At 45.1% G+C, this 24,989-nt stretch overlaps 1 protein-coding gene across 3 annotated transcripts in view; it reads right to left on the minus strand.

Moving 5' to 3' along the window:
* Positions 1–24,989, minus strand: part of LOC100679702 — a 104,937-nt gene that overhangs the window by 69,445 nt on the left and 10,503 nt on the right. Inside the window, exons 2-7 of one of the 3 annotated variants that reach the window (XM_032600455.1) lie at positions 22,702–22,823; positions 22,525–22,611; positions 21,176–21,305; positions 20,710–20,874; positions 20,257–20,461; positions 19,569–19,693 (exon numbers count right to left, since the gene is read on the minus strand). In XM_032600455.1, coding sequence (XP_032456346.1) covers positions 19,569–19,693; positions 20,257–20,461; positions 20,710–20,874; positions 21,176–21,305; positions 22,525–22,526 — 627 coding nt within the window. In that variant the 5' untranslated portion in view covers positions 22,527–22,611; positions 22,702–22,823. Of the gene's footprint in view, positions 1–19,568; positions 19,694–20,256; positions 20,462–20,709; positions 20,875–21,175; positions 21,306–22,524; positions 22,612–22,701; positions 22,824–24,079; positions 24,292–24,989 lie in introns of those variants that run through there. The other 2 variants (XM_032600454.1, XM_008203647.4) reach the window with 2 other exon arrangements.

Consider the following 24,989-nt stretch of genomic DNA (forward strand, 5'->3'; position numbering starts at 1 on the left):
CTCAAGAGAGAAAGAGAGAGAGAGAGAGAGCGAGACGAGCCGGTTATTCGATGCAGCGTTTCATTATCTTTCTCTCTGGCGATGCCCCCGCCTAGTTTTAGTCATCGCCTCTTGCGCCTCATGCATATGAGATTAGCGGTCCAGTTCGGCGCGAGATGCAGCTCTCCGGTTTTCGAAGCTATACACCACGCGGCTTATATGGGAGGATGTGTTTGTCCCTTTTTTGCTCGTCGTTATAGTCTCGAAGGGATCGTAATGACGCTCCTAATATGGACAGCGGCATTGATGCCCTCGATACTTTGTTTATTTACTGGGATTTTTGTGCATTGTTACGTACGTTTGGAAGGCGCTCGCTGTAGAACGCGAAAATCTAGATGTGGAAATTGATTGCAGTTTTAAAACGGGAGTTAGGGCTCGGCGATATAATGATACGTTGCGTTAAACAAGATACGAACGATATTCGGGAGCAGCGAATAGGACTTATCGATCCCTCTCCGCGTTCGAGCGAGTCATAACAAAGCAATATGCAATTAAGTGCAGACAGCGTATAGCACCTGCCCGTGCGCAAGAATAGGCTTATCTGCCCGCGAACACGTCTCATACTTTCTCGCAAGTTACTACTAACCATATCCTTCTGAGAGCTCTCGAAGAACTCTTATTTCGAGATATACACTCGAGTTATACTGCCCATAAGACGAACTAACGTCTGAAAGAACTTTACGGCTGGGTGAATAAAAATTCGCGAAATTTATAGTAATTGGTTAGTTCCGAAGCGTGTTTTCGAAACGGCGGAAAAGACCGCTCGCCTATGTAGTGCAATTTGTGAGTTCCGATAAAGTAACAGCGAGTGTGTGTGTGATGTTAGGTTGAATCACTATTAATAGGAATCATCTCATACCGAGTGCGTATGTGTAACGAAAGCTAACCACTGCACACATGTGAGATAACGAAAATCGTAGTTGCACAATTTCCATTCCGGTAGCCAGTACAAAACGATTAAAGTTTGATATTGCCGATACATGCGCGAGAGAAGGTCTATTGAATTACTCAATCCAATCCGGGCTTTCTTCGTAGAAAGTCAGGGCTGAAAAAAATTCCCAGCTGTCAATTCTTCTGCGCGCTGCGCACAATAAAAATAATTATCGCTGATTATCGGTAATGCTAGACTGCTCTCGCGGAGAAAGTTATTTTCGACTATTATAGTACAGACGTTTCATCAATATCGCAGTAATTGCTCTAATTATTTTTTACCAACGAGATGTCGAAGAGAGAAAAAAAGCCTTAGGAAGAAAGTTACGTTCGCTCTCGTTTCGTAATACGTACAATAACTGTCGAAATTTATACCAAAGATCAATTTCGATCTGGCACATTCGGAGAATGGTGAGATTTATGGCTTCTAGACTCGAGGAAGCATAATCGTCTAAGCTTATCAGTAGTCCGCGATACACGCACACGACGGGGAGAACACGGTTTGCATTTTGCTGGAGCGTGGAATGCACGAGATTCGTTGATTCACTAGTTACAGTGTGAATCATGCTAACACTGGCAAGATGGTTTATTCGAAAAACGTATCTTTTTTGGAACTCTTGTGAGAATTTTGCAAATTATGCAAAGTCAATTATTTTCTCATTATCTCCAGCGTTGCGTCACGCGCAGACGTTGACCGAATAAAAATCATGATACACGGCTTCGCCGCCGCGCTCGTATACGTGCAAGGGACGTTATGTCCATGAAAATCTCCACGTGGGAAATGCTCGGAACACCAACGAGCTCGTTAGTTTCAAAGTTGATTAATGATCTCCTGGGCGTTAATGATGTGCACACTTGCGCATATTCGTCAATGATCATAGATAAATAACTTCGGCTGTCATCGAAGTATAAAAAGCCGAGAAGGAAGAAACGACCTATATATACAATCGAGTAATACAACGACGTGCAACACTTCCGTTTTGCAAAAACCGCGCAGCGTTACGCGTCTTTTACGTCGATGTGAATTAGGAGTGCGAACGTGAGACGCGTCTAATTATCCATTGTGCGAACTCGTCGTTGACGAAAGGTTACGTCATTTGTACAGCGAATCTCAGCTATTCGGCTCGCGATTCCCCGCTCCAATTATACTCCGAAGCGTCGAGGGACCTTTTTTTGTTGTTCCCTTTGCGCTCAGCAGCACCGTCTCTCTCAAAGCCGAGAGAGACAGCCGGCCACGTCGCTTCTCTAAAATCTATTTGAGTCCGAGGAAAAGCGGATGTATCAGATATACGGGCGCACGAGAGCGCGATTCATCTCTGCGCGCGCTGCTGTACGCTCTCGGCGCAAAAACGCGCCTATTCAGGGGCTAAATCGTAAACACGCTCTTTTGTACCGGGAGTAGCAGGCGCGCGTCTGCGGATACGCCAAATTTCGACGGATAAAGGAGGTACTAACCTTCCTAACCGAATGGACGGTTTCGCGCTATATTTTCAGGAAATCCGAACGATTTGTTTTGAATGCGCAGCGTTTGCATTTGTTTTCGGAGTCGGATGCGCTGCAGCGATCTCCCGATGGACAATGCCATTGTTTCTTTTTCTTGTTTATTTTTTGTCTAACGCCGATAGCGATCGTTTACGTCAATCGAAAACCGTTTAATCAATCATCAGCTCTATATGCCTAAACCGCTTTGTGGCTTCGCATACACGTGAAACTCACGCTTGGCCTTCAGCCGTGTACCATGAAAGAGCGATCAGAATCATTATCTGGAGCCAGTAGGCAACTGTACAATCACACAGAGCAGTGTAAGCGTGTTAAGTCATCGAGTTCGCCGACTGTTTGAACGAAAACAATTCACCTGCTCCGAAATTTCCACTATTCCTTCCGCGAAAACATAGTACGCTCTCTCTCTCTCTCTTGCACTCGTGCGTGCGCGACAACTATAGGTACACTCTCTGGCTCGACTCACCAAATATAATCGAGGAATCCAGCACAGTAGGGATGAGAACGTGGCTCTCGAGCATCGTCCGCCTGCTGGCACGCGCTGCTCTTTCGACTCGGCGCTGCTTATAAAGGACGCCTTCGAGAAGACGAAGAAGACGGAGAAGAAGAAGCAGCCGGCGAGCTGCCGGCCCCGCACTCGCCGATTTCAACAATACAAATCATGTACTCGCCGCACTCATATTAATTATCACAGGGAATGGCACCACACAGCATCGGGAGTGCAGAGAGTTCACATAACAGACGTCGAATTTCCAGGCTTTGCAGCGGCGGCGAACACAGCCGCGCGCGAAGTAGCGAATACAGCAGGGAGCGATATACTCGCGGGGCAGCGACGCGCGAGCGCGCCCGAGCAACTGCTGCGCAGAGAGACAGAACGAAAGAGAGCAGCGCGACGACTCGCGCGTATAGGCTCACTCGACGGCGGAGCAGCAAACTCTGGCTCTCGGCACGCTGCCGCTAGCCGCTGCGCCGGCTGCCGGTTCCCCACCACCGCGACTCTACCAGCGGATACGACGACCGGAGAGCGAGAGAAGAGGGAGACCCTCGAAACAGAACTCGCGCAGAGAGCCAGCCAAGTATACATATAGAAAGGCACGAGAGCTGCACGAGTTGTACTATACGGATAATATGCGATTGTGAGAGATGTGTGTGTAAGGGAGTTATTTGGCGGTTTCTTTCTTTCCCTTTTCAAATCTATGACATGCGCGTTGCAGCACTGCGCCGACGAAATTCAAAAGTTGCCGCTACCTATACGGCGGACTCCGATCGGTTCGCGGAGTATACGCAGAGAGAAAGAGAGATCCTTGGCGTTTACTGCGCCTTCCCCTCTATACTATATACCGCGGACCAGCCTCCTAACTACACTTTGTTAAGGTTTCTTTCTTTCTTTATCTCTCTTTTTCCCCTCCTCGTCCCATCTCTCTCTCCCCTTCGCCGTATTCCCCTCGGCGAATGGCCCACGAAAGTCTCTCACTGCGGGTCCGTGTTGCCGGACTCGAAGGACGATCGTTTCTTACGTCTGAGATTACTGCACCGCTGCCGCCGAGTGCAATTTTTTCCTCGCTAGTTACGATCTTGTTCCAGTCCCCGGCGAGGGAAGAACTTTAGCCGGGTGATTGGTCTGGAAAACGTAACAGAAGAAGAGATGCAGCTTGATATCGAGCATTGCCCCTTTGTATTTTTTCTTACTCCGGCTCCGTTTTTGTCGCTACAAGATTGCTTCATACTCTTCTCCGTATTTTGTTAATGGATTGTTGTGATATTTTTTGTCGTCGTCCGCAATCTTATCGGCCGTCTATCAGAAAACGAAGGATACCGATGACGATAACGTCACTTGAATCATCCTTCTTTGATTATGATTGGCTTGACTAATATTAACCGTGATGTCGCGAGAGGATGTAAAACCGCTCGATAAGTTCCGCCGACATAAACATGAAGAACCGGTGAGAAACCTTCGCGTCAAACGCGTCCGTTTATCGTTATCTAATCGGAGAGTTGAAATTGCGAGTAGAGGTGGACAAAACGATAAAGTGCAATTAACGAATTAAATGTATTACCGTCAAAGCGATCACGCGATGCACTTTCAGATAAGTCGAGAACATAAAAAGCAGCACCGAGACAACATAGTCCCATGGATTATCCTAAACGAAGTTTCCGATCGATATACGGCATCTGCACAGGCATTTAAAGCGAATTCGTTCCACAAACATACTTTCCCCGTAACACAGCAAGAGTCGTTTTCTCGATACACGTATATAAATATATAAATACGCTCGGATTTCCCTTTCTTCTGGCGCTTTATAGCACAAAACACATCATAATAGAAATCTCCCGGCAAAACGCGCACCGAATATAACCGAAAGAAAACTGCGAGCATTGTAAAAAGCTCGAAAGAAACGACGCAGCGTTTCTATTCTCGCGACTCGTGACGGGATATAACCTTTTTAATCACGAGCTTAATAGCGCGTTAAAGCGCTGCTGGCGAATAAAGGAGACGCACACATAAGTTGTGCCGCACACGAAGCGCGTATATTCGAGAAAACGCTCAACGCGGCTTATAATCTCGCTAATCCGGCTCGGAGATGCGCCGGCACGAAGATTTTTCCCCGAAGATGAATTCGTCAATGTTGCCTTCCCCTTTCTTCTCCTCTACTATGTGCATACGTAACGAGCTATGGAAATCCTGAGTTATTGGACTCGCGCGCGCTTTATTGTCGCAAGGGAAAAGTTGCTTAATTTTCTTCTTCCTCGCTTTCTTCGTACACTTACACACACGCGACGATACTTCGAGGATGAGAGAAGAAATTTATCGACTATTTGTTGGTGTCGCAGATTAGTCATCTTTAAGACGCGTTATTTTATGGCCCGAGTGTTAGGTGCTGCGGGGAGGTTTCACAACCAATTGCGAATGCAGGCACTTTCGATCTTTGCTGGATTATTGTTTTTCAGAATAACATCGACTCCCAGTGCGTATAGAACGTTGGATTATTTATTATTAAATTACCAGATAAATCGAATTATCTAACGTATCGCATGCGAACAACTAATAAGCCCGCAGATAAGAGCCCAGATCATTTTCCACATAGACATACAAGTTAAACGAGTTCACAGCTGCAATCAGATTTAATATGAAGGTCACGAAGATCAGATAATATATAACACGCTGTGATCGTTTTATTTATACCTGCGATGCAGAATAAAATCGAATTACAACTTTCCGTGATCGTTTAGTTCGTTAGACTCCGCATACACACAAGCAAACATATAAATACGCACTTCAAACTTAATTATCTCTCCTGCAGCCTACTGGACTGCCCGGCGCGTTACGTGCGCTGGTCTCCAAAGTTTCATATCCCAGAATTTATCGCCAACACGCGGTCTCATTGCACTCGCTTAATTGCGTGCACGAAATATACCGCACAAACATCCATTATGCACTGCGCGAGAGCATAAATTAAATATCGGCGAAATCGCCTCTAACGCTCGCAGCCGGATTACACAATCGAAAGCTCTTAAGCGCGAGCTCGGAAGAAAAATCATTAAGCGGCCGTAGTGTGTCGAAAGGCGCGTATATGACTATAGGCTCGTAAAGCCGCTAACGAATGGAGATCCTCTACCGAGAGGGTTATCCGCTTGGAGTGTCCCTATAATACACCTATTCGCATTCGCGTCTGTAAAGATACATCTCTTACGCAATACACGTTGATAGTTTAACGACAGCTGCACTTTGCCGAAGAGAGTCGCGCATCGGAAGAGAAATTTTTTCTCCGATGAGAACGTTCGCCTCTTTCTCATTGATTCCCTCTTTTTTTGACGACGACGATGGCCAGTCCATTAACGGCGCGTAAAAACACAGTATAATTACAATATCGAGAGGAGCGCGCGTAAATAAAATTTTCTCCGATCGATCGGCAGCGCGGCGCGGGACTTTCTCAATTTCCCGTCGATTCAAGAAACTCGCGTGTGCGAGCGTTTGTTCCGTGTTGATGCGGGCACTCGCTGCACTTTGTCTTATTGCGCCCGAGACTTTACGATGTTATCTGAACTCGGTTAGATATTTGAATGCTTTGATGAGTGCCAGGTCTGGCGGATGAGCATCAGAGAAAAAGTTACAAAAACACACATCATCGATCGCGAATCTATAGCCACTATAAACAACGCAGAGCTGTACAGCACTCGATTCCGTAAAAATCGCATAATGCACTTCCAATAATACTACTCATAGTGTAATTCTAGCGAATCTAAGTTTTTTCGCCTCCCAATCCATCACGCCTCTATACGCGCGAAAATCACTAGCTCGAAAGATGCCTAGGCAGCGTTAGCCTTAATCTCCCTCGCAGCTCGCGCGAACCGCACCTATCCGCGGTTAACCATAGCGCGCAAGAAACTGCACGCGTAGACAAAAAGGGGTGAAGCACGGCGTTCTCCGACGCGAAGAAGGAAGGAAAAAATAAAAGCAGCAGAGGCGAGGCGGATTGCTTTAAATCGAACGTCGGCCATCTCTCGGGGTTATACATGCGCGGAAAAGTAATTGCCTACTCGCGCGAGGCCTGTAAAATTGCGCCGAAGAGAGTCGCGGTTTGCGCGCGAGGATAAATAATAGAGGAAACTCGGGTGGACGCTGCGCGAGAGAGAGAGAGAGAGAGAGAGAGAGAGAGAGAGAGAGAGAGAGAGAGAGAGTTGGAAAAATCGACGCGCTGAATTGATATTAAAGTACCCGGCGTTATTGCGAAAGCTACTGCGCGATCGAGAATAATAGACGAGATTTGATCGTATTTTTGTTTTGTTTTTTGTAATAATAGAATAATTACACTCGTCGGAGAAATGAAGTCATCGACCTATTACGTTCATTAACTTGTATTTACCGACGTAATTGATTCGACGTATAATCGATACTTTTTCAATCATCGACTACACACTTTCAATCTCACGATTTTCTGCAATTTCAGCTAATCGCACGTTGAGAGGCATAGAGCGCTGCTCATGCATCCGTTTTAATAACCGCCAGTTGAAAGCTGTAGGTTATTCATTTTTTCTCCGAGCGATTAGTCGCCGTGCCGTTATTGTATCGATCGTATATGCGCATGATTTCTGCAACAACGGTCAATTTTGCAAATGTCGGACGTTTTGCAAGAGAGCGAGCAATTACGAATTACGCGCAGTCGAGCTCTATATTCACACGACTCGCTGCGTGGGAATAACGAGCATTTCAAGTTCAAGTAGCGTCGGAGAAGCGCATGACACTTGACGCAGCCCGTCATATAATAAGGATCTGGGCAAATAAGTGTCTTGATCAGCGTTGAAGATGTTAAAAAGTTCATAGGCTTAAACAATTGCTTTTCGCCAATTTTCACGAGCTCACGTCAGTCAATTAAACGCGAAGCCACGAGACTTTCTAGCGGATAAATTTAGCCACAACGTGCGTGCTATCGAAACAGCAGTGAAGAGCAAACAAAAGGAGCAGCTCATTAGCCTCTCAATATCCCACGTCAGAGCGACGTCTAATGATCGGGGATTTTCAAGTTCAAGTACCGGCTGCAGATCTCGACTCGCGCGCACATTGTCGTTCGCCCGCGCGATGTCTTGAGTCTCGCGCGTATAATGAGCTGCGACTCGACTCCTAACCCTCTCTCGTCTAGTCGCCTCCGCTAAATTGCCTCAATTGGTCAATGAATGCGGGCTCTCTTTCTGGCTGCGGAGAATATTCCGTGTAGCCATTGTCTCTCGCCGCTGCAGTGAGTCAGTCGCGACACCAGCCACCAGCAGCAGCAGTAGTGCGCGGTATCTCTATACTGCACTGTGCCGGATTATTATCCGTCTAACTTTCACTCTATACGTACACACACACACACGGGCGAACAATCGACGCCCGATGATTAATCGATTCTCGTCCCTTCGCGCAGGTTGCGGGACAAAGGACATTAGCGACGAGGAGCTGCGAGCTATCTTTGTGCTCACGTGGCAATGGGTTGTTGAATTTTTCAGAGTCGGGGGATCGACGACAAAGTAGTCGCTGCGGTGTGTCTGTGCAGCGCGAGCGAGCGATTTTATCGCGACCGCGTGTAACTTGAACTCTCTGCTGCTGCTGCTGTTGCCGTGCTGTGTAAAAACGAGGAGCATAACGTGCCGCTACTGTATACTCTCTGGCTCTGTCTCGATCGGCTTGAATAAGATAGGCTCTCGTGTTTGCGGACAGTAAATAAGTGGTAAAATATCGCTCGCTGCGAGGGAGAGTTGTGTGGGTTGATATCTTTTTCATATACGTAAAGCTACTACTGGCAGGCGGATTTTGAAATCGCGCGCTTTTCGGGGATAGCCCGATGACAGACGGTGTATAAGTATGTATTCACCGGTATGCCGAGTAGACTGTAAAAATGCAGCCATTGTCTTCTCGGAGCACACCTACAATTGCGGCATCGAATTCGGAATAACAAACGGACTGTATCTACCGAGATGGAATCCTATGTTTATTTCTACATCCCGGAAACGCATACAGCCAAATAGAATTCAATACAATCAGGAACTATACTGGCACGATATTGTATCCCAATATCGGAAAATATCTTCCTAAACAGCAATTTTCCTCGTCCTCCGTATACCTGCAAGTATCTTTATCGCGGAAAGTGCAGCGAATTCCAAGCGGCTAATTCAAGCAATTATGCGCCAACAATAAACCTTATTCCGCGCTCGATTTCTTTAAAGCCCGCTCGTAAGAGCAAAAACGACGCGAATCTCCATGAAATTTCGTTCTCTAATTGGATATCCGGAACTGACCATTACGTTCCTTTCAAACTCTAATTGCACAAAGAGAAATTGTTTTCCGCCGCGCGCGGGGGAACGTAACTCTAATAGGTCCAAAAGTGTGTTCCGCAACGCGTACATGCCGACCAGTGGGATAACAAAAAAAAACCTTATCGCGATTTCGTCGATAACCTATCGTCGCTATAGCCAGAGAATTATAATCAGGTTTGGTAATGCGTTATACCTAGCGATGAGGAATCTTTTTCTTCCGGCTTTTTAATTTCAATAAGGATCTCCGTCACTCATCCATCTCTTTCGCCGCGGAGAAATTGGCGAACGGCTCGTGTTTTTTGCTGAGTACGCGTGGGTACTCACTTTCGTTTTTAAATTAAAAGATGATGATTGAAGAGAGAGAGAGAGAGAGAGAGAGAGAGAGAGAGAGAGAGAGAGAGAGAGAGAGACGCTGCCACGGGAGCAAAAAACGCCGATCTCGCGAAATCGTTGTGTGTCTCGTCGTATTAAATCGGCGATAAATTCGGCTTCGTAATAAAACGTCTTTCGACGGCGAGAAAAAAATTCGGAAAAGTAAATAATCACGTTCGCGCGTTCATTAAAAAATACCACACAATTAAACCGCGCGTAAAAATCTCAGAATACGCAGACGTATCGTAAAATTATTTGCCGACCCGATTTCGTGGCGCTCTTCATGTCGGCGTCATAATAAACCCGTAATTGATAATGAAAGGCACGTGAGAAACGCAGGGCTCGCGACTTTCGCGAAGCGCCTCTTTGACGATCGTAATCCGGGTAAAAGATATCGCTGCAGCCAAAAGCGATTACGTTTACGCCTAACGCGTTCGCGGAATAGAAACTATTATTCGGTGGGCTGCAGCTGTGACGTCTATATACGGAGGAAAAAAATTATTCAGGATGCATTCATGGAAACGGCATATTCAAATGGAAGAGAGCGAGGGAGAGAGAATCATTTGCGTTTGTCTCGGAAAGAAATCACGTTCTCGGAAGTTCTAAACCTAGTTACGACGCCGAGACAGAAGAAAAAGCCGTTTGAATCGATCACACCTTATAATTGCCGCAGTTCCTGTTCACTCTTCAGTCTCTCGCTCGCTCTCTCGGCGCATTTATGCATCGTACATGCAGCTGCGCGCAGCGAGTTTCCACATCGCGGCTTTTAACGTCTCTACTAAAATGAATTTTTTTACACTTTCGACATCCCATTGTTTTTTCCGGCGCGAGCAGCGCTCTTTTTATCGCTCGCGCAAATAGTTCTGTGAATGATTTAATTCAGCAGTAAAAGTATACCGCGTGAAAGTCTCGAATGCGCGCTTCGAAAAGTCGATGTGGAAGTTCGAGAACAAGCGTCACACTTTTTTCCTCCTCGCTATAATTTTACAGAAATTCGCTCCGACGCGATGAGAAAAGGGTGATTGCATTTCGAATTACAGGCCTGAATCAGTGCACCCTCGCGCGAGCAGCGCCAGTTGCAGTCGATTGCGGTTGTCCACATACGTCATTCCGACCCCTTGATATAAGAAGCGAGTTGGTCAATCTCGTCCAGAGCAGTGTAATGGGAGGGTGCACAAGTGCCACAGGAGTCGAATCGAGCGAGGAAAATCGCGGGCGTTTCGCGCAGCTGCGATTTTAGATTGCCTCGTACACCGAGAATCATTTTGAAGAATAATTCAAGCGTCGGAGCGATGATTGCCAGTACGTACACGCGGTGGTCGTGCTATACCATAGCTTTAATTGGCCGAACGTGAAAAAGAGAGAGCGTTAAATCGACATTGCTGATCGATCACTCGCTGCAGACGTGAGTTAACACGTGCTGCGTCGCTGCGCGAATAAGGGAAAGTGCGCGCGGGGTCGATTTTGATTCCACCGAGAGAGGCACATCTCGACTCGTGGTAAACAAAACACTTTTCACCCATAACAAACTCGCCGACCGCTCGGCCGTCAATTATTTTTCATTCAAAGTAAGCCAGGCGAAGGGGGTTAACGAACCGCGCGAACCCTTTCCCTTACGTAAGTACCTTAGAGCCGCGCGTCGTCGCTTTTCACTTGTGCTGACTCGCAGCGCCGCGAAAAAGCCAGCTGCGACGGGACATAATAAAAAGGAGAGAACTCTCCGAGGTACCGAGAGCGCTTTCTAAAATACTTAGAGCCGCATATTATAACGAAGCTCACATTCGACTGCTGCTGCGAGCTGGGAAATTGCGCAAGCAAAGAAATGCCCGAATCGAAAACTTTCATCTTTAGCGCTTCACACGTCGCTCATACATGCGCATACTTGTATGTACACCGTATAGATATACATCGCTCTCGTCCGATTCGAGCCATGTATTTGCGTACGGAACTATATACGAGCGTTATACACACATGCATGTACGCGCGCATGTCGTACATTTGCTCGCGCGTAACATATACCATACAGTCGAGCGCGAATTCCCGATGTCCGAGCGGCGTATCAAACGCGCGCGAAAGTTAGCATACGCTGCAGTGCATGTGTGCGCAGAGCCGAAGAGACAAAGGAATTTAAACGACTTGCGCGACGAAAAAAAGTGAGCGGGTTATTTTGAAATTCGCGCGCGCGCTTTATCGCAAAACTCATTTGTGGCTTGCATTAGTGTCGGGATTATTTATTGGATCGTGTGTGTGTGTGTGTGTGTGTGTGTGATCGAGGTGACGCGGATTCTGGAGAACGTGTTTTTTATGAAGATTTATATTATGAGGTTTAAGTACATTCAAAGCAACAGAAGCTAGATGACGCCGCGCCCCAAGTCGTAACTTCTTTCCCTGCACCAACGTTACACGACATTTCGAAACTGTTCAAATCGCAGTTTCAGCCAACGACCTTCGCAGCTTTCCGAGAACATCAGAATAAAACGGCTTTGGAAAAATATCGACAGGTTTTCTAATTTCGCAGCCTGTCTACGAGAATGGCAGAAACAGTTTCAACGAGAGAAACCGCACTTGCAACAGGTGCAATCCATCGCACACGAGCTATGTGCCTATACCATATTTCACAAAGCCCAACAATTCCGCGCGTTATTATTATTCTCACAGCGCATTAGTCCACGTATATATCGTGAAGAAACGGCCGAGTCCGAAAGAACTACTGCCGCGATTTCGTTTCAGCCCGCGATCTCACGTACGCGCTGCGCAGCGTAATACATATAGGTATACTGCATAGAGAGCAAGAGAGGAAGAAAATCGCGCGCACCTCTCTATATAACATGCATCCTTCGCCTTGCGCGCGCATGTACCTACAAGCCTCGCTCACCGGCAGATGATGATTGCGTGTGTATAGCTATACACGTGCGCGCCTGCTTTTCATCGCTTACAAGAATCTGACGTAACCGCAGGAAAAAGGGCCTCGATACGAGGTCCCGATACGCAGAAAACGGGTTGACCTTGGGGGGTAGTTGAACAGGATGATTTCCCGGTAATCTTGACGCCGATGGCAACATTGCGGTTTGTTCGACTATACTATATACGTACAAGATGGATGAGCTTTAGCGATTTTTTTCAGACCCAGACTCGTTCGATGATTTCGCGAAGGGTCGATTCTGCAAAAGCGCTGAAAGCAATTATCAGCTAGTCTCGAGTAGTACAGCCATTTCCAGGTACTTCTGCAGCGTCTATCTTAAACGTTTCGAAACGGCCGCGTATAGCACACGCCGTCGGCGGTACTTTCGATTCCCGCAGGGATTTCACTATCAGCGCGTGACACTCGCGCGCAAATTAACGACGTGCGAATCGCGAAGAATCCGATACTCGCGCGAATGGATTTATCCTTTCGCGTTTTACTTCCAGCGGCCAGTAGGTTCTCGGTATCATGCAGTTTTACACACACACACACAGCCACCGGCGACGAGTATACACGGCGGCAGAGTCGGTAAAATTGAATGACGCGCCGAAAAATGTAATTATATTGAGAGAGAGAGGGAGAGAGAGACGTGCGCAGTTCATTAATAACCGTCGGGTATTATGCTATCGTAATTATTATCAGAACCGATCTCGTATATAGTCGTACGAATAGAGACGGAAATTGACACGTCAAGCTGTGTATGCGCGCGCACGAGCTGCTCTGCCTCGTAAATTTCGAGCTCTGTCGAAGGGTCAACTTTCACTCGCCTTGCAGAAAGTCTTATTCCGAAGTGCAAAGTTATGACACCCGAAGATCACACACATAAATTCTCGATCTCTCTATAAACAAGAAAAAATGCAGCGGTAATGCACACACTCGGTTTCCTCGCTTTTTCAGCGTCGATCCTCTCCGCAAGTTACGAAACGCGCGGTCTGATGGACGCGCGTAGTTCACCGTTATAATTACGATCGGCCGGGAGATGAAAAATCGACGGGAGAGAGAGAGAGAGAGAGAGGCCGACGACCGTCATCGTATAAGTTTCGAAATGTTTTGAGCGACCGAGTGATCGATCGATATCGATCGCTCTCGACGCCGCTCGAGACGTAATCGTGAAACGCAGAAAATGAGAGAGAGGAAGAGAGACAATATCTCGAGATGTACTCGGTGAGAGGATAATTCCGTTCGAGACGGATTTCTTTTTTCGCGAGTGAAGAGCAATATAATATGCGCGTAGCACTTAGTTCGGAAATTGACGTAACTTTCTCGAAAATTAACGCGCTGGCTTTTTAGCAGGAAGAGCGCGAGTGGCAGAAGTACAAGATGTATCTGTCATGTTAACAACCGGTCGAAATACCGCGAAAAACCGAGTGAGCATGATGAATAACTCGGAACTCGAAGATCGAAAAAAAGGAGCTGAAAAAAGCTCGTTTTCTCTTGTCAAGCTTCGCGCGCTCGCGCAGTGAAATCACGCGGACTCGCAACGCGCTCGCGCGAGTACACTGTTTAAAAATGAAATTAAAGGCCGTATAAAAAGGAGCATTACCGGCGGAGCTTTTAACTGACATTCTGGCTAACACGTAATTCCAGCGTGGAGAATGTTACAAGAACGGGGAAAAGCCGCAAGAAGCTTGACGATCGCTGCAAGAACTGCCGGGAAACGGGCAACTGCAGCGCCGACGCCGTGACGATCGAGTGTATAATGTATATGCTACTAGCTACCGAACGGATTTCACGCTGTAACGTATTGTTTACTCGTGTACAGGCCGAGCGGTGAGTCGCAGGAGGAAAGGAGACAGAAAAAAGGGAGCACACGATCTGGCCTACATGTGTTCTCCGACGACGAGGCCCTCTGCTGCTGTGCGGAAGGACGGTGTGTATACCTCGAAAAGTCTCTCTCTCGGCGATTATATGCTTTTCGGGATAATGGCACGTCTAACCTCGTTTTGAGATTTTTCGATCCAGCGGACACACCTGCGCGAACGGCAGACTGATTTGATTGGATGAAATCGAGTCGCGCGCAGCCTAGGTCATTATAAACCGCTCGAATCGAAGCTTTCGAGAGACGAGGATTTTTGCGAGAGAGAGAGAGAGAGAGAGAGAGAGAGAGAGAGAGAGAGAGAGAGAGAGAGAGAAGCGAAACGAGAGCGGCCCAATGAGTTACGTGGAATGCTTTCATTAGGCTGCCGGCTTACACCGAGGAGATTCGTCTCTAATTCTCTTTAAGGATCAGCCGCACGTGTGCTCCGCGTTTTCAAATCCAAATGAAACTCTTCGTCGCATCGCGCGAACTCCTCTCTATCCTCGATTTCAATTACTCTCAGCATCTCGAGGCTCTCCCACAGCGCTTGAAATTTGCATCGGGTCCGATAATCCACTAGCACGATTTCCCAAGTCATTTGCCGCAGGAGCAAAGAATCGCCTAAGTAGTCGGCCCACAGCGAATCTCTCGCGTGTCGCTGACGTTTCGCGCGCTCGCAGCCATAATTTACGTACTCGCAGTACAGGCACGTCTATACGTGCAGTATACCCATACTGCAGTTACGCCAGCCGAAGCGACGAAACATCCGCGAGCTAATCAGATCCCACGGTGCATAATGAAAGCGAGCTCATGCTCGCTTCTTCGTTAATCGCAAATGACGAGTCGGGGGGGATCTCTAGTCTGGCGAACTATTAAGGGTCTTCATCGCATGAAGAGAGCCAGAAGAAAGGGATACAGCAGCAGCAGCGAGTACGTGACCGGCGCAAAACGGCGGAAAACAGAGAAAGTTACTCAAGCGTATCGCTAATCTAGCGTGGCGAATCTAAACTATCTAATCGTATGGAGGAGCTATGCGGCTGTGTGGCTGTACACCGCGAGCATATCTGCTCGGCGCATCGCCACGTGCGATGGGACTGGACAGAGAGAAAACGTAAATCGGTTAGAGCTGCGCTTTTCTGTCTTTCTTAATATCTCCCTTTTATACTGCAATAGAGGGAAAAAACGTTGTCAAAGTCATTGATGAACCAATAAAACCTAACGACACTCTTTACAACCTCCCGTATCTACGATACAGTTACAGCTCGAGCCGCTATCAGAGCCTATTATAAAATACCAAGCTTTTTTAATCCCCGCAAAAAAAGTTTCCCTATTTTTTCCGCAGCTCGAGCTCGTAAAACTTCTTCAATTCCGCAGCCGCTCAATAATGGCATGGGATTCGAAGTCGCGAGTCGCAAGAAAACGAGGCGGCTCGCGGCTATATTATTGTGCACTTGCAATACTCCCTTCTCTCGCGAGCACACACAGTACACTACAGCTCGGCTCCCTGTTGATTTTTCACAGATAAGCCGCGCCGCAACATCTACCTCGTGCACAGTCCTTTCGAGTTCTTCTCCTTTTTACTTCGTCGATGCTCGAAGGGAATGGGTTATTCGACGGGCAGAGAGAGATTTTATTACGCCGCGGCCGATAAAGTTTGACGCAACGCTACTCGCGAGAGCGGGTGATTTTAATATTGATAAGAGCGCCGCGGCTCGCGTGCGTGCATAGACGTCTATGCGCGCACGTAGAATAAAACTGGCGAGAACGGCTAATCTGTTATTGATCGGACCTGCGCGAAAATCACTGCCGCACGAACAGCACGTGTCCGCCGGTAATAGAGCGCGCGTAATAACGATACTTTTCGCGGGAGAGCAAGCAGCAGTCTGCCGTCGGGCTTCTTTTTTCGTTGCTGCGCACACCAGCAATTAGAGGGATTTTTTAGCCTTGTTCATGTGTGGAGCGCGATCGATTGATAACGCGACCGGTGCAGCGCGCGTAGGGAAAATTAATCAGTTTAGATTTTCAATTAAAACCTAATTGCCACTCGCCGCGCAGCGCACGCAATTGCTGATTTTGCAATGCGCGCGCGGGGTGTACGTGTATTATGTCCGTGAAGGAGATGCAGGAGTAAATCGTATGCGGATTACTTCACGTACATTGCACGCCGATAGACTTTTCCAGTCGAACAAACTTTCGAGTTTCCAGAAAATTTATTTTCTCGAGCCGTGAGAGTACGTGTTGCCCGGGGAGATGCGCGCCGCTGATAGCGCCAGGAGGGAATATGTTAGAAGTAATCAAGACGAGATTCAGAGACAAAGGCTGCTTTGCAAATTCATGAGGAGGCAGCGTTTAGCCTTCGTTTTAAAAAGCGGCACACGTGCAACCGAAACGCAGAAGCCGCTAATAATGAGTCTAACGATCGAAAAATTGGGTGCGGCCCCCGAGCATCAGTTGCTTCGACGCGATATCGGCTGCGAAATGTACGTCTGCTTCGTTATCCTCTGGTATATCGTCAACAACAACGGCAACGCGCGCTACCTCGTTATACAATGAAAAATGAAATTCCACGTACAGCCGCACACACGACGCTCGAACTGCATACATACGTATACAGGCAGGACCGAAAAAAGGCGGACCCCGTGTCGAGTTCATTAATACCAGCTCGCCTTGGAAAATGGTAAGTTACGGCTCTCGCGGGACCGTTAAAGGGCGATTAAACCGCAGAGAGAGAGAGAGACGCGCCTGCTGTATCCACACTGCACACACTCGAGACTCTCCCACCTGCGTGGCGATGCGTCGCGCCTCTCCCACGGCCAATTTCTTTTTTTGCATACGGAAGTGCTATTAGGTGACCCAGTATCAGAGCGTCTATACGTGGGCACCTAACGGTACCTGTCGGTTGTTTGTGTCTGCGTGTGTGAGTGTGCAGCGTAGGCCCCCTGTCGATGCTTCTCGGAAGACAATTAGACGCGCGAGACGCCGGCCCAGATATGACCCGAGACGAATGCGCATCAGAGGTGAATCGCAGTGAGCGTTGCGGAATTCCGATCATCGGTTATTTATGTATTCGGCCTCTATTTCGCGCTCATTGTGCGCCGTACGTGCGTCTGCAGGAGATGCGCGTCCATTATTCCGCGAGAGACGAGCCGAGAGAAAGCACCGATGCTGCTGCTGGATCTTCTCCGACTATTGTTACGTGCCCTGCTGTAGCAGGCTTATTTATCGGACTTTTTTCTTCTTCATCTGCGTTGGAGGTACGCGCGTGACCCACTGCCACGGTATTTGTGATTCGTGATTTTTCGAAGCATAAATACATAACGTATAAGTTCTCGCATATTATAGTACAGAATTCGCCAGTGCAACGAGTGAGAGACTCCGGTTCTCTCTCCGCTACTTCCTTCTTTTTGTCCCGCAAACGATGACGGGTTAATCGGAGCCGCGGATGACGAACCCGTGTATGTTATACGTGCAATGCGTGTACAGTGTATCCGCGGGCACGCCTCGACCGCGCGCCATCATCAGTAGCTCAGAGAGCAAACTGGTTTGCCGCCGCGGCGACGCTACACACTCGCGCCAAATCGAGATGATGCAGCGACGCGGATAAAGACACTGCTGCAGCGGAGCGCATGCCTACGCCGAGAGCGCTCGTCGTCTCTTTTTTCTCAGCTGATTTATATGGAAAAGTCGTGCGTCTTTTTCCGCGGGCTGCATACGCTTTTTGAGCCTACTATCGAGCGACCGACTCGATCCGGGTATCCGATGGACTGTGTTCTGTGTCGAGAGAGCGAGAGAGAGAGAGAGAGAGAGAGAAAGATGGTGGCTTTTACCGGTTTCGGATGTCTATTGGTTAATTAGAAGTGGCTGAGTCGTGTTCTTGATCTTCTTTCAGATTGAGAGGTAAATAACAAACGTCAGGATTATACGTGTAAGCTTTTTGTGATAAAATAAAAATAGATATAAATGTTATACCTTGCAGTCAACGTGAAATATGCCGAAAAATAAACGAGCACATTGACTTCGGAAACGTGTATCCTGTCAATCGCTGCGTCATAATATTAATTATTTTTGAACAGTGAAAGTCTCGTGCGGTGCTTATGATAATGAAAATTTTCATTTTTAGTATGAACCAAAAACGCTCCGTGTACCCGCATAATTTTTCCTCGAGTGATATATTTCTATTATGTCATCCATATGAATTCACCGGATTCGAAATTATTATGAGCACCTTGTAGCTACGATATTTATGAGCAGCACACATGTCCTAGCACTGTTCATTATTCGTCGTCACCCGCGACAGCGTCAGAATTATTTTGAATGCGAATTCGGTAACGACCGTATATTCTTACACTACTTGTAATTCATAGTAAAACTTGGAGATATTGTAAGTATGCAAAATCGTTAACATTCTTTTATAATGCGATTAATATCTAGTAATTGGTTACGTTATGCACTGTACAATAATAAATCTAATAATGTAAAAAAAAACATCTTTTAAATTCTCATTAAATTTTAATTAAATAAAAGTACAATATCTCGGTTATGAATATTAATTAAGCATATACAGTAATATAACATACATTTTCATTGTCATTCTACAGACAAGTTACATACTTCTAGTTATCCTGCACCGTATGTTTAGAACTAGTATATTCATGGAGTCGGTTATATTTATACGCGGTTGAACGTGCTTCTTTTAGAAAACGATGTCATCTGTACGTTGCATTACTAAGAATGCGTTTTCAAGGAAACATAAAAAATCGGAAGTGTATGATGGATGGCATTCATAATTAAAACTTACGAGAGTGAAAAGCATTAAAATATTTGCATGTATCACTAAAAATAAATAAATAAAGTTAAATCATCACAATAATACAAAAATTAACTTTTATCCTAGAATGATATAAACTCGTAGGATATTCTGCTGTCAATAAATAAATAAATGTTTCGAATAAAAAAAGTTGTGCCGATTGCTTATACTGACATCTATGTGCACCAATAAGCAATCCTCGAGAAGGAAACGCATATACCTACGCACAAACATATATCTTCAAACGGTCAAGCAGAAATCTGACTTACCTTCAAATCTTAATCGCTCACTTCATTCGATGGTAACATGTCCGCATGCATAAACGTAAAATATATTGATGTTTTATAGAAAAATTAATAAAATCTTACCATGTGTTCCATTGCTTTTTCTTCGATCTCGGTCCTACTCCAATCGACTCGAAAGTTGAGCGGCTGCAGGCGGTCTTCCATTTCTCGCAACCATTTTCTTAAGCACTTTACCTCATGCTCAAAATCTGCGGGGACAAAGATATAAATATTACAGTACAGAAATAAGCTTCCCATTAAACATCGTGTACTTTGCAGAATGCAGACATACTGGAATTCGAACATTTTCTAGTTATGCTATTATAGTCTGGTATGCAGTACTTAATGAGCGGAAACTACTTCAACAAGTTTCTTCGTTATTTCTATGCAATACTCAATTTTACCACTTAATGGGCTCAAAGTCTCAAACAAATAATATTTTAAACTTTAAAAAAAAGATATTTACGTATTTTTATATGTGGTGACAATATTAACGTACTAAATTTCATTTTGCCTTGGAATGTGGGATTACTATATTCGCAGTTTTTAACGCTCTTCTATTATCCGGTTTTTTACCTAACAACACTTATACGCAAAAAGGGTATCCAATTAAGATATAGTTTTTTCACACTCATGTGATCGCACGTCACTCATCTACTATTCGTGCGTGCCTATCATTGTATATATGAGCATGAAATCGAATATTACATACTGCGTGTGATCGTGCAAGTGATGTACGCTTTAAGAATTAAATACTATTTTTTAGCATTACCTGCAGAAACATCTTGATTGTCGAGTTCATCAGCTCTTTGTACTGGTGCCATTATTTGCTCAACTAGATCCCATTTAGCGTTCAAATGATCAACTCGCCAAGAAACTTCTTCTTTTAAAGAAGGAGCTCGAGCAATTAATTTCTCTGCCTGCTCATTGAACAATCGTCTTCGATAAGCTTTACGACGTAACTCTTCTGTATGAGCCTGAAATTGAAGATACAGTATTACAAAAATCACAAAATATCATGTATTGATAAATATATGCACTTAGTGTTTTCGATTTCGTCCCTCAATTTTGACACACATAACTTTTGTATCTGCAGATGAAATTCAATCGATCGCATTAAAAACTTGTGTCATTTTTACACCATTATCGTATCAACTTAAACACAAAGTCGAAAACACAAATTGTACATTAAATAATCAAAGACTTGAGATTCAGCTCTACATACTACACGTAAGCTTTTATCTAGCAGATTTTCTTCTTTTGAATAAACTAGCTCTTGAAGTACTCGCAACCACGAGTAAAGTTCCGAGAACTGACAGCTGACTTCCTTCAAGCCCCAGGAGACGGTCGAGACATCACCCTCATCCCAAGCCAACTCCCCATTAGCTTCCTGCAAACATAACATTCGAAAATAAGTTGTTATTCTAAGAGATATTTTGAATAAATCGTAAGAAAAATATTTGCACGTAACGAGAATTTTACTTGTTTTTAAAGAGATTATTTCATTCGCGTAATCAGAAATAATAGATGAATGTAAATTGGTAGGAAGTGTAGTACATTGCAATTTAGTGGTAATTATTAGAAGAGACTGAGATTAGGGATATTTTGTTCATTAGCTGATTAAAATTTCTATGCGTCGATAATAGTTTCTTAAGAATGCCACATTAAGAAAACACGAGAGAGAAACTAACCTTGCATGTATCAATGAGGTTTGTATCCATGATGAAATCATAATTTGTACGTATGGCAGCCCAGAAATCATCTTTGCTGTCCTCTGGGCCGGGCCAGTTCTTGACGCACTGTTCCTGCATTGGTTCTTTCCTGTAAACATTACAATAATCATTAGTCAAATCTTCTCAAAATATATTATCGTTAAAGTTAAAGAATAGCAATAGCAAAAAATGCATGAATGGTTAATTTAACTTCTCAGTCTAAAACCTGTCTATGCGTATAGGTATTTGGCAATATAGCTAAATCACCCAAACAAACGTGTGTAAGAGGTGAATTAAGGACATTACATTACCTGACCTTCAATTATGTTGCGTTCGTTTTTCTATTCACGATTCTGACACTTCTAATTCAAAATTATTAAATCTATTTTGTGTCTTTGGCTCAGACGACACCTCTAGCAACAAAGTTGTTTGTACAGATAATTACAAAATTGAAGATGCTATTAATGTCTCAATCGTAACCAATTTAATAATTAGCGTTATGTAATGCTAAAAGGATCGAAATTAGTTTCAGAAACTTTTTTTAAAATAAAATCTATAATAACAAGAGTATATTCCCTTGGCAACTGTCAACTATTTTTATAGCTATATTCTTATTGTTAATAGACTGTTTTCTATTTAAAATAAGAAACTGCTTTATCGACGCATGTACGAAAGGATGTTAAGGTGAAAATGAATGAATCAATCAACTGTCAATGCGCTAAAACTCAAAATGCTTAGACAGCCTATTATTGTAATACATACAGAAACATGTGCAGATGGTCATGATGTTGCACAGATAATATTCTGTCTATTAAAATGAAATCCAGTTAGTTATTTCAAACATTAAATACTTTCTTGCTTAACAAATATAAGATCTTTGATAGATACCAGTTCAACGGTTACAAAGATATCACCTTTCGACGATCGGAAGTGCGAGAATAGGATGCACGAAGAGTCAAGTGTCTAGTCGTTCACGTGAAGGGAATAATCATGCGGGACTGGAGGCAGTCTTGCATGCAAAGAATCAGTCATTGCGTCACTAGATCATTTTTCCGCTTAATTTTAACCGCTGAATCAATTATTCACCGTGAAAATATGTTCTCGTTGTTAGAATCGATTATGACTTAAAAAAATTTACTCTAAATCATTAAGAGTTGCACGCGAGGGAATCGGGGGGACTTATATAAAAGCTTAGCTCAAAAACAAAGACAATATGCAATTATATTTTTATAATGGTGGGTAAAAAAATATAAAACATTGTTAATGGCAAACCACTGTGAATTCCACAATTATGATATATTACCAATAGCTCGACCGGATATACATACATGTTACAAGGCTGTCTTGTAATTATAATTATTTCAACTGCTTAGATATTGCTACCACGTCTGAGCGTCTCGATACTGATACTTGACCTAATAAAAGTTTTCATCGAAGATTCAATTCAACATTCAAGAATCATCGCATTTTGATCGTAGAATACAAGTGCAAACAATGAAACCCACCTTTTCTTTGTGAGACTGTTGTACGGTCGATCCGCCCTGATCCTCGCGTGCTCTGCTCGCTCTAGACTGCCGCTAGAGGGCTGCAGCGAGGACAGCGAGAAGCTCATCTTCATCTTTGTGGCCTGCGACAAAAAAATTCAGAATTATTATGCTGCTTCCATTTGCGACGCGGCGATTATTATTATTATTATCCGCGCGCAATTTTTCGCGGTTACAGAAAATGCGTGCGCCGCCACGATCGGAGTGATATACGATTCTCACGATTATTAAGGAACTGTCGGCGAAGGAAGTTTGCGTCGGCTTGCACCTTTTCATCGCTAATGCCTCCAATTACGCTCGATTGCCGCGCGTGTGCGTAAGTTCGAGATTCGTGTTACACATTATGCGAGTGTATAATGCGCCGGGGATAGACACACGCTCGGGAGCTCATCGAAAGTCAGCTCGTTAATAAACAACAGCTCCAAGTGCATTCTGAGCGGCTTGTGTCGCAAATATTAGTCTAATTAGAGCCTTAATTAAGAACCTTCAATGGATGCCGTGTCTTTTTTATTTTTCTCTTTCTTTTTGCCGCGCAGCTTGGTTGCCCAATCTTCAATGCAACGAGTATTTTCGAGAGATGCTTTACTAGAAGAGGAGAACTTTTCCTTCGTTAGGCCCAAAAAAAGTCGAGGAAAGGGATTCGAAAATTGAAATGGGCGGTACAGTAGGAATGGTCGGCGTTTCTGAGAGTTATTACCCTACGAACGGCGAATGAAATTCTTCATTAATTTTAATTACCGCCTTGATGATTACATAGTAAGTAATTAATTAGAAGAAAAAATTTTTTCATCCTTATTTTCGTTTCTTAATCCCCGATGCTACGCCGTATACCTTTTTCAATTATACATGCGCGCCGGGAAAAAAAGGAAACGCGTACACTTTTAGTATCAGGATGAGAGATTACATCATTCGGGAAAAAACACGTGGTAATAACGAGTTGAGGTGTGTAATATGGAGGAAAATGTTCTGTAAAAACTTTTCAGTTTTGATGCTGCCACTTTCTTTGCTCATCAAGAAAAAATGTCGTAAGTTATCTATAGCATAAGGGAAGAGAAAAACTTTCGAAACGCTTTTTATACGTACAATTACCGGCGATTAATGGTGCGAACAAATTTTTCATACAGTGGGTACTTTACCGCTCTTCGACCGAATCACAATATCCTGTGAATAATGCGGGTACATATAAATAAAACTGTATCTACAATATACAGCTACGCGTACCACGAGAGAATCGAACATTGAACTTGATAGAATTTTTACCAATTAACTCACAGAGTGTATGCAACGGTATCACCGATTCATTATGGATAAAAATTCTGCGATCGATTTAGCCGCTCACCTTCCCTAAATATCAGCAAAGGCCAAATAAACTTTCACCAATTTTTCACAGCGTGATTCTGCAGCCTCGTTTCACATGCGATCAATCGCAAACGTCACACACCATCGAAGTCACCGCATTGCACAGGCTCGCAGTATAAAACTGGCAAAAACACGACGCCGCTCCAGAACAATAGAGCGTACAACACTGGTCAAGCATCAGCTGCAGACCTTAAACTTCAAAGACTAAACTTCACAATAGTCCCCCTGCACACTGCAGCAGTCATCCGAGCCCGTAAACACCGGACGATTAGCAGCCCCGACAGGCTGCGGTATCGGTAGTAGCTTCGCGCGCACTTTTCCCCTGCGGTTCGCCGTCATCTGCACCGACAACTCTACTTCCAGCGACTGCACAAAAATCCCAACCGGAATGCGCTCTGCTGTCGCCCGGCTGCATTACGAAAGCCACTATACGGCGCTCGCTCCGTCCAAAAAGAGCCGCGCGACGCGGACGCGAAGAAAGGAAGCCTCTCTCGCGCGCGCGCCCCAATCTCTCTTTCTCTCGTCTTTACGGCAAACACCGTGCACTTGTGAAATCGGTAAACAGCGGCGCTCTCGGTACCTCTCCACCTGCGCGACGACGCTTATGTTTATATATAGCGCACACCACGCCAGAATGTCAAAGGAGAGACTCGGCGTAAAAAGTAGAGAGAGAGAGAGAGAGAGAGAGAGAGAGAGAGAGAGAGAGAGAGAGAGAGAGAGAGAGAGAGAGAGAGAGAATAACGCGGAGGTATACACTACACCGGAGGAGAAGAAGAAGAAATGCGCGCGCGCGCAAGTCGTCGTGCATCCACAAGTGACTCATTGACGACAATGCAGCCATCTAATTGCAGCGGCGCGGGTTCCTGTAACGGGGACAATGGAGGGCCGCC

Source organism: Nasonia vitripennis, chromosome 5 (genome assembly GCF_009193385.2).
Source record: "Nasonia vitripennis strain AsymCx chromosome 5, Nvit_psr_1.1, whole genome shotgun sequence".
In the NCBI taxonomy this organism is placed as follows: domain Eukaryota; kingdom Metazoa; phylum Arthropoda; class Insecta; order Hymenoptera; family Pteromalidae; genus Nasonia; species Nasonia vitripennis.